Source organism: Struthio camelus, chromosome 3, assembly GCF_040807025.1.
Source record: "Struthio camelus isolate bStrCam1 chromosome 3, bStrCam1.hap1, whole genome shotgun sequence".
Lineage (NCBI taxonomy): Eukaryota > Metazoa > Chordata > Aves > Struthioniformes > Struthionidae > Struthio > Struthio camelus.
Genome location: NC_090944.1, coordinates 57,655,437 through 57,668,939, shown reverse-complemented (window position 1 = coordinate 57,668,939; position 13,503 = coordinate 57,655,437). Strand labels below are relative to the sequence as shown.

At 40.7% G+C, this 13,503-nt stretch overlaps 1 protein-coding gene across 10 annotated transcripts in view; it reads left to right on the top strand.

The window, feature by feature from the left end:
* The window catches only part of HACE1 (HECT domain and ankyrin repeat containing E3 ubiquitin protein ligase 1), a 63,042-nt gene that overhangs the window by 20,946 nt on the left and 28,593 nt on the right, over positions 1 to 13,503 (top strand). For 5 of the 10 annotated variants that reach the window (XR_011140150.1, XM_068937895.1, XM_068937894.1 and 2 more), the window contains exon 11: positions 3,725 to 3,875. Coding sequence is in view for 8 of the 10 variants with exons in the window: in XM_068937895.1 (XP_068793996.1) it covers positions 3,725 to 3,875 (151 nt within the window). In the remaining 2 variants the exon portion in view is untranslated. Of the gene's footprint in view, positions 1 to 3,724; positions 3,972 to 13,503 lie in introns of all 10 variants that reach the window. The other 5 variants (XR_011140149.1, XM_068937892.1, XM_068937896.1 and 2 more) reach the window with 1 other exon arrangement.

Here is a 13,503-nt window from a genome sequence, read left to right as displayed (position 1 = left end):
GTATGCTTTCCTAGCATGTTTGAGAAGAATTTTGTTACTTCAGACTTGTGTTGTATTTGCTAGCTCTGCTGTCCTTTTGTTGTCTATAATACATACGAACATTTGCACTGCACCAGACCAAAAATGCATCTCGCAGTGTCTTGTCTCAGCAGTGCCGTTAGTGGTTACTTGGGGAAGCATCTAAAATAAGCAAGCATATTTTCTTAGTATGCTTTTCTAGCTTTTGTGGCCTCTGTTTGAGGGACTGTGTATATGTGTACAAAGTATAATATACCTCATCTCTAGTCTGTTGAAATATCAATAAAATGTTATAATTTTCAATAGCTAACAGAATTTATTTTAACCTTTATACCTAGTAGAAGCTAAGGAAACGTTTTCTGAAAGGACTCGAGCATGAAAGCATAGTAGAAGTTCCTTAATAACATATTTTGGATGACTTTTTGGAAAAGTGGAGGTTAAGAGATCATTCTGTATCTGGAGAGGCTGTCAGTCTCTAGGCTGTACGAGAATAGCATTTTGAGTGCTTCTGTTCAGCTGTTTGGGGGCTTCTAGCAGCCCATCAGTTAGCAAGGAGACTAAATTATATATTCCTAGTTCTAGGCACTTTTTTTTTTTTTCTCCGTGTTTGTATCCAGGTGGTACATGGCAGGTCAGAACCCCTAGGCATTGCTAGGGATATCATGACTCCATTAATCACCATATTGTTTTGAGGAGCTTTTGTCTCGATGAATACACATAAAAGATTTAAACTGCTTAAACTTTTTGGGTTAAAGTGGAAAGAGGTATTAATGCCATTTTATGTTGCTGCTGCAAAGATAGTTTTTTTTTTTTTTTTTTTTTAAAGAACTTTAGCTGTTGGTGTGCTTAAGTGTGCAGTCAGCTTAACTTGTAAATCATTCCTGCTTCTGTAGAGCCAATAGGTTTCCAACATATAAAGTGTGCTACAGTTTAAATCCAACCTGCAGGAAAGGGTTTCAAACTTCCTTTGTGTGTGGACGTTGTCAGAAGTTGTGGGAGCTGGATTAGATCATGTGAGGCAGTGTTTGTTTCTATTTCAGTATCTTCAAAGATAAATTAGATAAATAAGATAAATTAGATTGGTTACGTTATGTTTGATTCATTGGTATTGTTACTCCTGTGTATTGAGCAACGTCAAGTTTCTTCAGTAAGGCTCTTGAAGCAATATGTATGTGCTTGTACTGTCTCTGAATCTGAGCTGATATTTATTCCTGTATTGCTGAACGTGGATTGACTAGCTCAGGTTGGAGACAGGGTGGAAGCTTTGCATCATGTTGGGTGGGAAGGCACTTCCGGAGATTGCTGTAGCTCGGGTATCCTGTGGACTCTTACTGGCCCACTTATATTTGGTAGATTGTAATATGTCTCAGAGGAAACAGGATTATTTTCTTTTTTATTTAAAAGATGCAGTTTTGCAAAAACTGCATCCCTGATTATTGTCCCTAATTCTGTTCTGTGTCAGAGGCTTCAACCTCTGCTTCAAATAAATATTTCTTAATTATGTTATTATCAGTATAATGAGGATGAAGGTAGTACTTGGTGGATATAGACCTCTGAGCATGGGCCTCTCTTCACCCTCTGCCTCTTGCAGCAGATAGTAGGTGATATGCACATTCTACATTACAACCTCAAATAATGATACTTCCATGGCTGAACCTAGTATCTTCAGAAAGGTAGTTTTGTGGGTGGTAACCCCCAGCCAGTTGCTGTTGCGTTTCTTTGTTTTTTAATTCCAAAATGTCTAAAATATTTTTTCTAATGCTTTTAGCAGGTAGGCTGGCGTGCCACCAGGCTTCTGGCTGAGGAGTCCTGCCTTGAATGCCAGCAGGGAGCTTGTTAAGCTAGCATTACCTCAATCAGGGATTTCCTCTTTCCAAGAAATAATTGTAATTTGACATAATTTGATTTTGCTGTTCAGATTGGGCTTAGCTGTGTGTTTATAAATAAGCTAGTAAAAGGATCAGTAAACTGTTAAAAGCACTTGAACCTTTTTCAATTTATGAATGTTATGAGGAAAACACTGCTGCTGAGGGATGATAAACCTCAGTGAAAACGTTTTTTTTTTTTTCCAATACTTAAGTTACCTTCTTATGTTTCTAAATAGATTCTATTTGTGTATAAGTAAAGATTTTCCAAATGCTAATTTATAGCTGTGACCAGAGCCTCTGGTAAATATAAATAATTTTGAACCAGGTAGTGTGCATTTCCTGATTGGAAGGATTTTATTATTCCTACTTTTGCAGTGTTCATTCTTTATATTACTTTGTTACTCAGATTTACCAAATACTACTTTGATTGAAATTTAAATAATGGCAAGAAAGTTGTACTTTGTTTATCAATTTCATAAAAATCTTTATTTTTTATTAGTTAACACCTCACTGGTAGTCATTCAAATGTACTGACTGTTGTAAGCAAGTAAGTTTTTCTTTACTTTTTATTACTCCCCTACCACAGGGATGGCAAAGTGATGATAAAGGTACTGTGATGCTACAAGTAATTCTAAACACAATTCAGCAGTAAAGAAATTATACGTACCTAATGTTAGAAATTCATCATGCCATTTAAATCTTTATAAAGGCACTACCTTTATGGGTTATTTATGTTATTGTGGACATCTCAGATGCTTCTGCAAATTTTCTTGTAGGAGAATGAGGAAAGTAGAAGTAGAATTCTGTAATCCACGTTAGGTAGATTGAAACTAGCTATTTCACAGATATGTGAATTAAGTTTTGTAATATCATCAGAACCTTACGGCATCTTCTACGGTATCTCTTTTCTAGTATATACCTGTCATATAGTTAAGAAAGCATACTTTTAAATTTACCAATATTTTAAGGATAGAGTTAGATACATACTCGCTTACCAATACTATCCATGTAAAGTTTTGTACAAGAAGTTTTAATTTCTTTCAGTTTTTAGTATGTGTTAAGAATCGAAGAATTTTTACGGCTTGGGTCTAAGGAAAGAAGAGTAAGTTGAATTTGACTGAGGCTGTTCTATGTATACATGAACTCGTGTATATCTTAGGTTCTGCACTGAACTGGTGCTAAAAGAATTCTTACAGAGTTCAGTGTTGGCTAGTTCGTTTTAAAAAGCGTGAAACTTTTAATGTGTTTATTGATAAATAAATAAACTTATTGGTGCTGTTACATAGCATCTTTTAGATCATTTTTCTTGATCAGAAACAGTGCCATTTTATCATCCTGATCCCTTACCTGACTGAGGCAGTTTATGGCCATTTAGGATAATAGGAGATCTTTGGCCATGGCAGGATATCTAGTTAGTCAGTATAGTTTGACCAGAGGACTGAAAGATGCTATCTTTTCTGGATTGAAAAACATGTCCAACTGGGTGTCCAAATTTGTTTCATATGTTAAGGTCCTTATTGTAGTAAGTTGTTTCTTACGTGTTGTTCATAAGATGTGTAGATGTGCATACAATCAAATTAAATATTTTGCAACATCTAGAATTTGCTGGTTTATTTCACTTCCAGTTAGAATTATAAGTAGACATTAATAAAAATGTAATGTTTATGTTTGACTTTCTGGGCTGATGCAGGGAATAAAAGTTCAAATTTACTAGGGTGAAAACTTAACATTTGTTTCAGCACGCGAATCAGACCCTAACATTAGGTTGTTTTACTCTTCGATATACTGAATTGTTTCATCTGGAAGAGAAACTTAAATATTCCATTTTTTTTCCCCAGCTTGTCAAGTAATTATGAAGCTCAAATGAAGAGTCTCTTAAGGATCGTGAGGATATTTTGTCATGTCTTTCGCATTGGCCCATCCTCTCCCAGTAATGGAAATGACATGGGCTACAATGGAAATAAAACTCCAAGAAGTCAGGTGTTCAAGGTCAGAAAAGTATATGATGTTGTTAGGAAGATAGACGTTAAAGAGATGAATTTCACAAAGCATGCATTCATTAATCAGACATCTCATGAACAGGAAGTAAGTTTGGTTGATGTCCCTATCCCTTCTTAAGTTAAGTTTACCTCTTTCTTTTTCTTTATTTTTTCTGCTAGATTCATTTAACCACTTATGCACATCTCATGTTTTAATTCCTATTTATTTCTTGTTTAATTTCAGTTTATTAGATGCTTGGAGGTTTAGTTACTTGGTTGTTTTTCGTAAACTTTGGTTTTATTTCTTATTTTATATTTAACTGTGTAGTAATCTCAAAATGTGGTGATATTAAGCAATAGAATACATTGTATTAATCTAACTTCAAAATCATATTTAGAGGTTTATTGGGAGTTCTTATGATTCAATTTTACCTAGCCTCACAAGATGAATGGAAATAATTGAATTCTTAATCTGCTCATTGTCTGCACTCTGCTTGTGAAGTTTTTTCCCAAATTCCTGTGAATTTTCTATACTTTAAAACTTATCAGTTTACTACTACCCTCACAAGCTTACTGATTATAGCTTCTTTCAAGCACTTGCTTTAGGTGATAGCCATTTATGTGATTAATTTCTAAAGGTTTATTATACTTGTTGATGAGGAGTACCTAAATAGTAAGAACGGAAGGGTTTTTGTTTTGTAGCCTAGCTCCTTCCATCCTCTTACGCAGCACAATTCATATCTCCAAATTTAGATGCCAATGAATACATGATGTGAATTTTCCTTAACCTTTGTATTTCCTGCAGCACTGTTTTGGAATTGTTGTATTTTAAAATAATTAGCGCATTTATTTGATTATTTGATGTGTTCATCAGGTTACTGCTGATGACTTTTGAGACAACTACATTGATAAGGTCATGTAAGGTGATACTCTAATTACAGCTATAATTAGCTAAGTAGCTCAAATGTTTTTTTTTTTCTTTGAAATTTCTTCTCTTGGAAGGAAGGATGATATTAGAATACTGGGAAAACACACACAAATGTTTGTTTTTCTGATAGCAAAATGGTTTTAATAGTAAACGGATTTATATCATAGGTGTAAACCAGTGCTTGAGTACAAAAAAGTACTGTGCGCAAAATGCAGGTAATACTTGTCCTTTGGAATTGTTCACTGAAATATTTTGAGCTAAATTGTCATATAGTGAATTTAATTAGATTTTCCAAGAACAGTGACCTATGCAAATGATGCATCATTTTATTAAAGACTATTTTCCAATAGTTTTAGTTAAAATTGGCTAAAAGATACCAGATTAAGTAACAAGCAACTGCTAAGCGTGTTTAATAAGGGCATATCTACAGTGAGACAGTGGTACAAATAGTCTGTTACACTTTCTCATCAAGGTTTTAGGAGTATCTGACCTCATCTCCCTGCATTTAGTTTTTGCTTTCAGACTTAAAAGGAAAAAAAAAGCTAGAGTTCATGATTTTCAACACCTGAATCATTTCAGAATTCACTAAAAAAACCCAGTTATTGAACTGCAGTTTGCAAAACAAGTAGTATTTAGCAAAATCACTTAGCTGTCTGGCTATATTACTTTATTTGCTGAATAATTATTATGGAGTTAATTATTGTGTGATAGACTTGTATCATGCAATTGATTGTTGTCCCAGAAAAATATCAATAATTCTTAATTGTCTAAAAACAAAGTTTATGGTTTTTAATAAATGAGCGAAATATATACTACTGTTGCATTAGCTAACAAAACAGAAATTTCAGAGACGCTTTACATTTATTGTTGTTATTTTTATTTTAATGACTATATTTATTTTAGAATCTGAAAACTGAGACAGCCCTCTCTTCAGGCCAGTGTTTTCTCCTGTGGTACTTTTTAGGATGATTCAAATTCAGAGTCTGAAATACAAAACTGGAGATGAGAATTTACTTTAGTGTGGCAATGGGGCACGCTGGTCTGGCAATGCCAACTTCAGCTGAGGTCAGAATAGTTTGTTCTTGCTTGGGTTTGTAGTAACTGGGTAGTGGGAGATTAAACATAATGCTGAGTCCATTGCACAACTTCCCAGTCTCTCTTCCTCCTGTCTGCCCTTTTCTTTTTCTTTTTGTGCCTTCCTTGAAACATGGTGCTGTTAAATGGGGGAAAAGAACTCCAACTATATCACTACATTATTACAGTAGTATGGAGGCTACTTGAAGACCTGGCAGTTGTATGTCTTCATTGTTTAGTACTGATACTTAAACCTATGGTAAAAGTTTTTTTTTTTTTTTTTTTTTTTATTAAAAGCAATGGCAAATGCACGTGGCTCATTCACGTCAGTGGTCTAGAACTCTTTTTTTAATTTTTATGTAGGCTGTGTAACTTCTAAGTACAGACTGTTAAAGAAACCATAGAGATTGTTGTTCCAAAACAAAATTAAATCCACATTTTAAAAAAACCCAAAAAAGTCAAATCATACTGGAGCCTCTTGCATGGAACCTGAAGATTTTGAACTTGAGAGCAATATTGAAAATGCTAAAGGAATGTACCTTTAAATAGGATTTGCCACTGGTCTTAGAATTCAGTTATAGGGATACACATCCAATTTTAATACATTTTTTATGAAGGAAAAGTTTTTCAAGCTGCTGGATCATGCACCATCATGTAAGGTGTTCTTTGAGTTGTTTCCAGAGCACAAGAAAGTGTGGTGCAGATGACCTTCCTCTCTCCCTCCTGTCTTGACAGATGAAGACCTCTAGATATGGTCTTACTTCGATATGTAGGAAACTAATTTGTTGTTCAATACTAGTTTCTTTCAGGAATGGTCCTAAAAACTTTGGGGAGGTTTCAGGCAGTAGCAAAAACTCTGTTTTCTGCTACCTTTGTGGGATATACAGAGGAACATTAGTCAAGCCTTATTGCATGGTATAAGGACTGTTCTCTCTTTCAATCTGAGCATGCTCCTAGGTCCAAAACGATCTGGATCTAATGATCCTTAAAGATATACTTCAAAACTCCTTTTAAAAGGCTGATGCAAAAGTGTATTTTATCCAGTATAAGAAATGAAGAAAAGCTTATTTTGAGGTGGGAGTTTTTTTAAATGTCGTGCGATGGTTTTCTGTATCAGTGTACTGACTGAATATATTTTTGGAGCCCATCAGGAATTCTTAAATTTATTTATTTATTTTTTTTTTGAAAAGTTGCAGAGTACTCCAGTCTGGAAATATTTGAATACATATGTTGATTAGAGGTTATTGAAGAATTTTATCCCTGACAGGACAAGAAAATGACAAGGCTGTCTTTGCTTTACTGAAGTCATATATATGTAATTCATTACAGGCCTTTTCAGTTCAGGCCTATCTAAATGTTTAAAGTAGAATTACTAGCAAATAAAACATACTTTGATATCCCAATCTTGTAAGAAACAAAACAGTCATTGAATTTAGACACCAAACTTTAAGGGGGGGGAGGGGAACAGCTATTAACTCAAATGAAATTCTACCAGTGAGAAACTTTATGAACAGTAATTCTGACCATCTTCCAGGTTCATGTGCATTACTCTGTCATATATCATTCTTCTAATTCCTGTTCAGTGAATACTGCAAAATCTCTGTCTGCAACTGAACAAAATAGGGAAGCCTGTAACATTTTTCCTTATTTCAAATATTATTGACTTCCTAAAATTGAGTTGACTTGTCTGCTGTGACAGAGCCACTTGATGTAGGACTAGCGATCTACTCCCTGTATTTAAGTCTGTCTGTCTGTCACTGGCAAAAGATTTTGTTCCAATGTAGCAGTCTGAGTATGGGTTTGATTTCTAGTGTCTTGCTTTCTAGGTGGGTGGAGGAGGATGTTGCACAGCTAAATCATTAGAAGTGGGCTATTAGGTACGCAGCTGCAAAAGATTGGTACTTGATCAGGCTCTGATGTACAAAAACGCTTTTCCAAGTGAGGTTGAATGGAGGTTTGTGTTTAATGTGCAGTTCATGGTAAGAATCAGCTGAAGAGTGCTGACATGCAGTTTTTGGGGAAAAAAAAAAAGTTGCTAATGGTTTGATTGAATATGCCTGCACTAAACTGAAAAGGCCTGATCATGGACGCTAATATAAAATGCTGACAGCCTTGGGTGAGGGTGGTGGGCAATAAGTAGAGGGGAGTGCTTTATGCCCTGAATCAAGACTGGAAAAAAAAAAAGTGAAATATTGAAGTTACTATGCTTGACTACACATTTGAATGAATTGGTGATCAGGATCTGTGAAATTCTGAGCGCAGCCAACAGAGGCAGCGAACAGACGCAGCAGTTTGCGCAGCAGTTTGCGCAGCAGTTTGCGCAGCAGTTTGCGCAGCAGTTTGCGCAGCAGTTTGCGCAGCAGGGCGCCAGAAGGCAAAGAAGGCACCTCTCCATTTTGCTCAGTGGTGTGTCCTTCCCCGGGGCATGGTCGTGACACGCCGCAGAGCACGTTCCCCAGTGGCTGCTGGAGGTGCTGCATCGGCTGTGGCTGTGGCTGAGGCTTTCACCCAGACAGACCCTCAGACAGCAGATGCAGCTCTGCAGGTGTCAGGCTGGAGGGAGTGCCTGGGGCCTCTCCGTGAGGCCTGGGCTGACAGTCAGCTCTCCTGTGTGAGGTGTGCTGTGGTTGACCAGTTGCGTCACCAGATAAAGGAGTCACGGGAGGAGGTTAGTAGGCTGCGTAGCATCCGAGAGGATGAGCGGGAGATTGACAGGGCGTTCTTGGAGACTGTTCAGCTCCGGGAGTCCCCTGCCCCCACTGCAGCGGAGTTGTCAGAGGGCTCAGCACCATGTGTAAAGGTGCATGATAACACTGTTGAAGAGGGCTGGAAGCTGGTGACCTCTCGTAGAAGGAGAAAGGCTCTTGCTCCTCCTCAAGACTTATCCTTGAAGAACAAGTTTAGCGCCCTCCAAGCTGAGGAGAGGCTGGGCATGGCTCCAAGGGAGGCAGCTGGCCTGGCAGACCCTGTGCCGTGCAGGAACCCCCAGAAGAAGCGGCGAGTGATTGTTGCAGGTGACTCCCTGCTGCAGGGGACAGAGGCACCTATCTGCCGACCCGACCTCTTGTCCAGAGAGGTTTGCTGCCTGCCGGGGGCTCGAAGAAGAGATGTCCTGGAAAGACTGCCAAGGCTTGTCCATGCATCAGACTACTACCCTCTGCTGCTCTTCCATGTGGGCACTAACGACATGAAAGGCAAACTGGAAACCATCAAAGGGGACTTCAGAGCTCTGGGAATAGTGGTGAAGTGTCTGGGAGCCCAGGTTGTTTTCTCCTCAATCTTGCCTGTGAGGGGAAAGGACGGGAGGAGGAGTAGACGAGTTTTCCAAGTTAACAACTGGCTGTGCCACTGGTGTTGGCAGCGGGGCTTTGGTTTCTGTGACCATGGGACCCCGTTTGAAGATCGACAGCTGATGGGGAGCGATGGGATCCACCTTACCCAGCGGGGCACGCGTGTCTTTGCCAACAGATTGGCCAGCCTGGTAAGGAGGGCTTTAAACTAGGCAAGATGGGGGAAGGGGAGTGGTATAGTGGCAGGGGATAATTTCTTGACCCAGGTGGTGGAGAAGCCAACGAGGAGAGGTGCAGTGCTAGACCTTGTACTAACAAACAAAGAAGGTCTAGTTGGAGAGGTGAAGGTTGGGGGCAGCCTTGGCTGCAGTGACCATGAGAGGGTGGAGTTCAGGATCCTACGAGGAGGCAGCAGGGCAATGAGTAGGATTGCAACGCTGGACTTCAGGAGAGCTAACTTGGGCCTCTTGAGGGACCTACTTAGGGGAATCTCATGGGGTAGGACCCTAGAGGGAAGAGGGGTCCAAGAAAGCTGGTTAATCTTCAAGCATCACCTCCTCCAGGCTCAAGATCGGTGCATCCCTCTGAGGAAGAAGTCGAGCAAAGCGGGCAGGAGACCTGCCTGGATGAGCAAGGAGCTCCTGGCAAAACTCCAACAGAAGAAGGACGTGTAGAGAGTGTGGAAAAGGGGACAGGCCACTGGGGAGGAATATAGGGACGTTGTCAGAGTGTGCAGGGATGTGACAAGGAAGGCTAAGGCCCATTTGGAATTGAATCTGGCAAGAGATGTCAAGGACAACAAGAAGGGCTTCTTCAAATACATCAATAGCAAAAGGAAGACTAGGGAAAACGTGGGCCCGCTGCTGAATGGGGCGGGTGCCCTGGTAACAAAGGATACAGAGAAGGCAGAGTTACTGAGTGCTGCCTTTGCTTCCGTCTTCACTGCTAAGGCCAGTCCTGAGGAATTCCAGACCCTGGGGACAAGAGAGGAAGTCTGGAGAAAGGAAGACTCTCCCTTGGTGGAGGAGGATCAGGTTAGAGATCTTTTGTCCAAACTTGACATCCATAAATCCACGGGCCCTGACGGGATGCATCCGCGAGTGCTGAGGGAGCTGGCGGATGTTATCGCTAGGCCCCTCTCCATCGTCTTGGAAAGGTCCTGGAGATCGATCAGGAGAGGTGCCTGAGGCCTGGAAGAAAGCCATTGTCACCCCAGTCTTCCAAAAGGGCAAGAAGGAGGAGCCAGGAAACTACAGGCCTGTCAGCCTGATGTCCATCCCTGGAAAGGTGATGGAACAGCTCCTCCTGGAGGTTATCACTAAGCATGTGGAGGACCAGAAGGTGATCAGGAGTAGTCAGCATGGATTCACCAGAGTAGTCAGCATGGATTCACCAAAGGGAAATCATGCTTGACCAACCTGATAGCCTTCTCTGACGGAATGACTGGCTGGGTAGATGAGGGCAGAGCAGTGGATGTTGTTTACCTGGAGTTCAGCAAGGCTTTGGACACTGTCTCCCGTCACATCCTCCTAGGTAAACTCAGGAAGTGTGGGCTGGAGGAGAGGACGGTGAGGTGGATTGAGAACTGGCTGGATGGCCGAGCTCAGAGGGTTGTGGTGAATGGCTCAGAGTCAAGTTGGAGGGCTGTAGCTAGTGGTGTCCCCCAGGGGTCAGTCCTGGGTCCAGTCTTGTTCAATGTATTCATCGATGACCTGGAGGAAGGGACAGAGTGCACCCTCAGCAAGTTTGCTGATGATCCTGAACTGGGGGGAGTGGCTGACACACCAGAAGACTGTGCTGCCCTTCAGAGGGACCCGGATAGGCTGGAGAGGTGGGCAGAGAGGAACCTCCTGAAGTTCAACAAAGGCAAGTGCAAGGTCCTGCACCTAGGGAGAAATAATCCCATGCAGCAGTCCAGGCTGGGGGTTGACCTGCTGGAAAGTAGCTCTGCCGAGAAGGACCTGGGAGTGCTGGTGGACAACAAGTTAAGCATGAGGCAGCAGTGTGCCCTTGCGGCCAAGAAGGCCAATGGTATGCTGGGGTGCATGAGGGAGAGTGTTGTCAGCAGGTGGAGGGAGGTGATCCTGCCCCTCTGCTCAGCCCTGGGGAGGCCTCACCTGGAGTACTGTGTGCAGTGCTGGGCTCCCCAGTACAAGAGAGACATGGCACTGCTGGAGAGAGCCCAGCGGAGGGCTACAAAGATGATGAAGGGACTGGAGCACCTCTCCTCTGAAGAAAGACTGCGAGAGCTGGGCCTGTTCAGCCTGGAGAAGAGAAGACTGAGAGGCGATCTCATCAACGTGTATAAGTATCTGCAGGGGGAGTGTCAAGAGGAGGAGGCCAGCCTCTTCTCCGTGGTGCCCAGCAACAGGAGAAGAGGCAACGGGCAGAAACTGCAACACAGGAAGTTCCATCTGAACCTGAGAAAAAACTTCTTCACTGTGAGGGTGACAGAGCACTGGCACAGGTTGCCCAGAGAGGTGGTGGAGTCTCCTTCCCTGGAGATATTCAAAACCCGTCTGGATGTGATCCTGGGCAATATGCTGTAGAGGTCCCTGCTTGAGCAGGGGGGTTGGACTAGATGATCTGCAGAGGTCCCTTCCAACCTAAACGATTCTGTGATTCTAGCTTTTGGAAAAACAAATCAGTTGTGAGAGTTCTGAAGAGCATGCAAAGTCTGTGGGGATATTAAAGGTAAGACCTTAGATATCAGTAGAAAAAGTGTCTGAAAAGCTAAGCATCGAAAGAGTTGGGAGAGGAAAACTATGTTTTAGAGAGATGGAAATAGTCTAGTAAATAACTGCCAAGTGATTTTCTCTTGTTGAGTTGTATGTATGAACACAGCTGCATTTTCTTTCTCCCACATATTCAATAAATCTTATTTTCCATTAGAATGCTTGTTCTACATTGTGTTTTGTGGTGAAGGTTTGGCAGGTAATTCTGGGAAAGAAGCCAAGCGCTTGATTTTGTGTGGCAGACCTTTAAGTAGAAAATGATACCTGCGCTGGAGGTATTCAGAGCACCATCTAGAGAAATGTGTGTGTACTAGGCACAAAGCTTTCTGTGCTCAAGTTCCATATTAAAAGTGGGAAGCACTGGAGTGTTTTAACCAGTAAATTTCAACAGGCATTTTTAATGCAATTTTTATGGTAAGAATAATTCTTGCACGTTAACAGCACACGGCTATTAGGCATACTGACACTAACCCAAATGATGTAGACTTATGGTATTGTATGCTGCAGATAGCTCTTAATCTGGAATGGCAGCTTTAGGAATTGAGAATGTAATTTTCAGTATTCACTAGTCTTTAAATGCTTTAATTGATGAAGAATGTTGATGCAACAGTAATATATGGACAGGGAAATGCGTTAGATACTTACTTTTGTTTTTGGAATGCAATGAAGCACGTTAGGCGATTACCTCCCAGTAGAATAAGCGTCCCTGTATTCATTAGACTGTACCCTTGGGAAATGTCCCCTTAAACATCTTCAGGGAACAGCACAGTCAATTCTTATGTTTTTTGAAATACTCCTGAGAAAGCAACAAGTTTTTCAGTCTTTTCTCTACATTCTCACAAGCCTGCGCCTGAGAGCAAATGTGTAATGAGAGAATTGTGCCAGATTTTGATTATGTTATTTATAAACTGGTGGTCCTGAATAAGAAGTGACTTTATTCAGTCTTTAAAAAAATAGAGAACAAAACAAACAAACAAACAAAAAATGAGTAGCTTTAAAAATTGGTGTGAAATTCCACTTTTACTCATTTCTGCTTCATAAAGCTAGGTATGAGTGACCCTTGGAGACATCTGTGATATTATCAGAACCTGTATGATCTTGCTCTGTACATAAAGCCTATCTTACCAGATACGTGTGCGAGTGTGAATATCAGTGGCTTTGTCTAGGGTTTTTGATACTTACAGTTCTCCATCCACCTGGTGGGGTAGCTTATTTGACTGGGACCTGAAAAAAGAGCTGATATGCTCTCGTTCTGAAAACCCAGCATGTATATTGTCTCTCTGCCCGACCGCCACAGTCGGGCGGTAGTGTGCTGTGTAAAAATCCAGGCTAAAATCCATACTGTAAAATGCAGTGTTAAACACTTCATTGTTCTACCTTTTATAAATTGTTTTGTCTTTAGTCCATCTGCCACTTGATTGTTTTCCTTCTATATGAAATTGTTTCTTTGTGTGCTCTGTGGCTACAAGTAAAGAAATTTTTATAAATATTTGACTCCTATCTCTAACATGACTTCTAAAGTATCGTTGAAAGCTTAATAACGTGCATGATACTTGTTTTCCTTAACGTTAATGATGTGATAATTCTCTATCTAATGTAAATCTGTGGTAT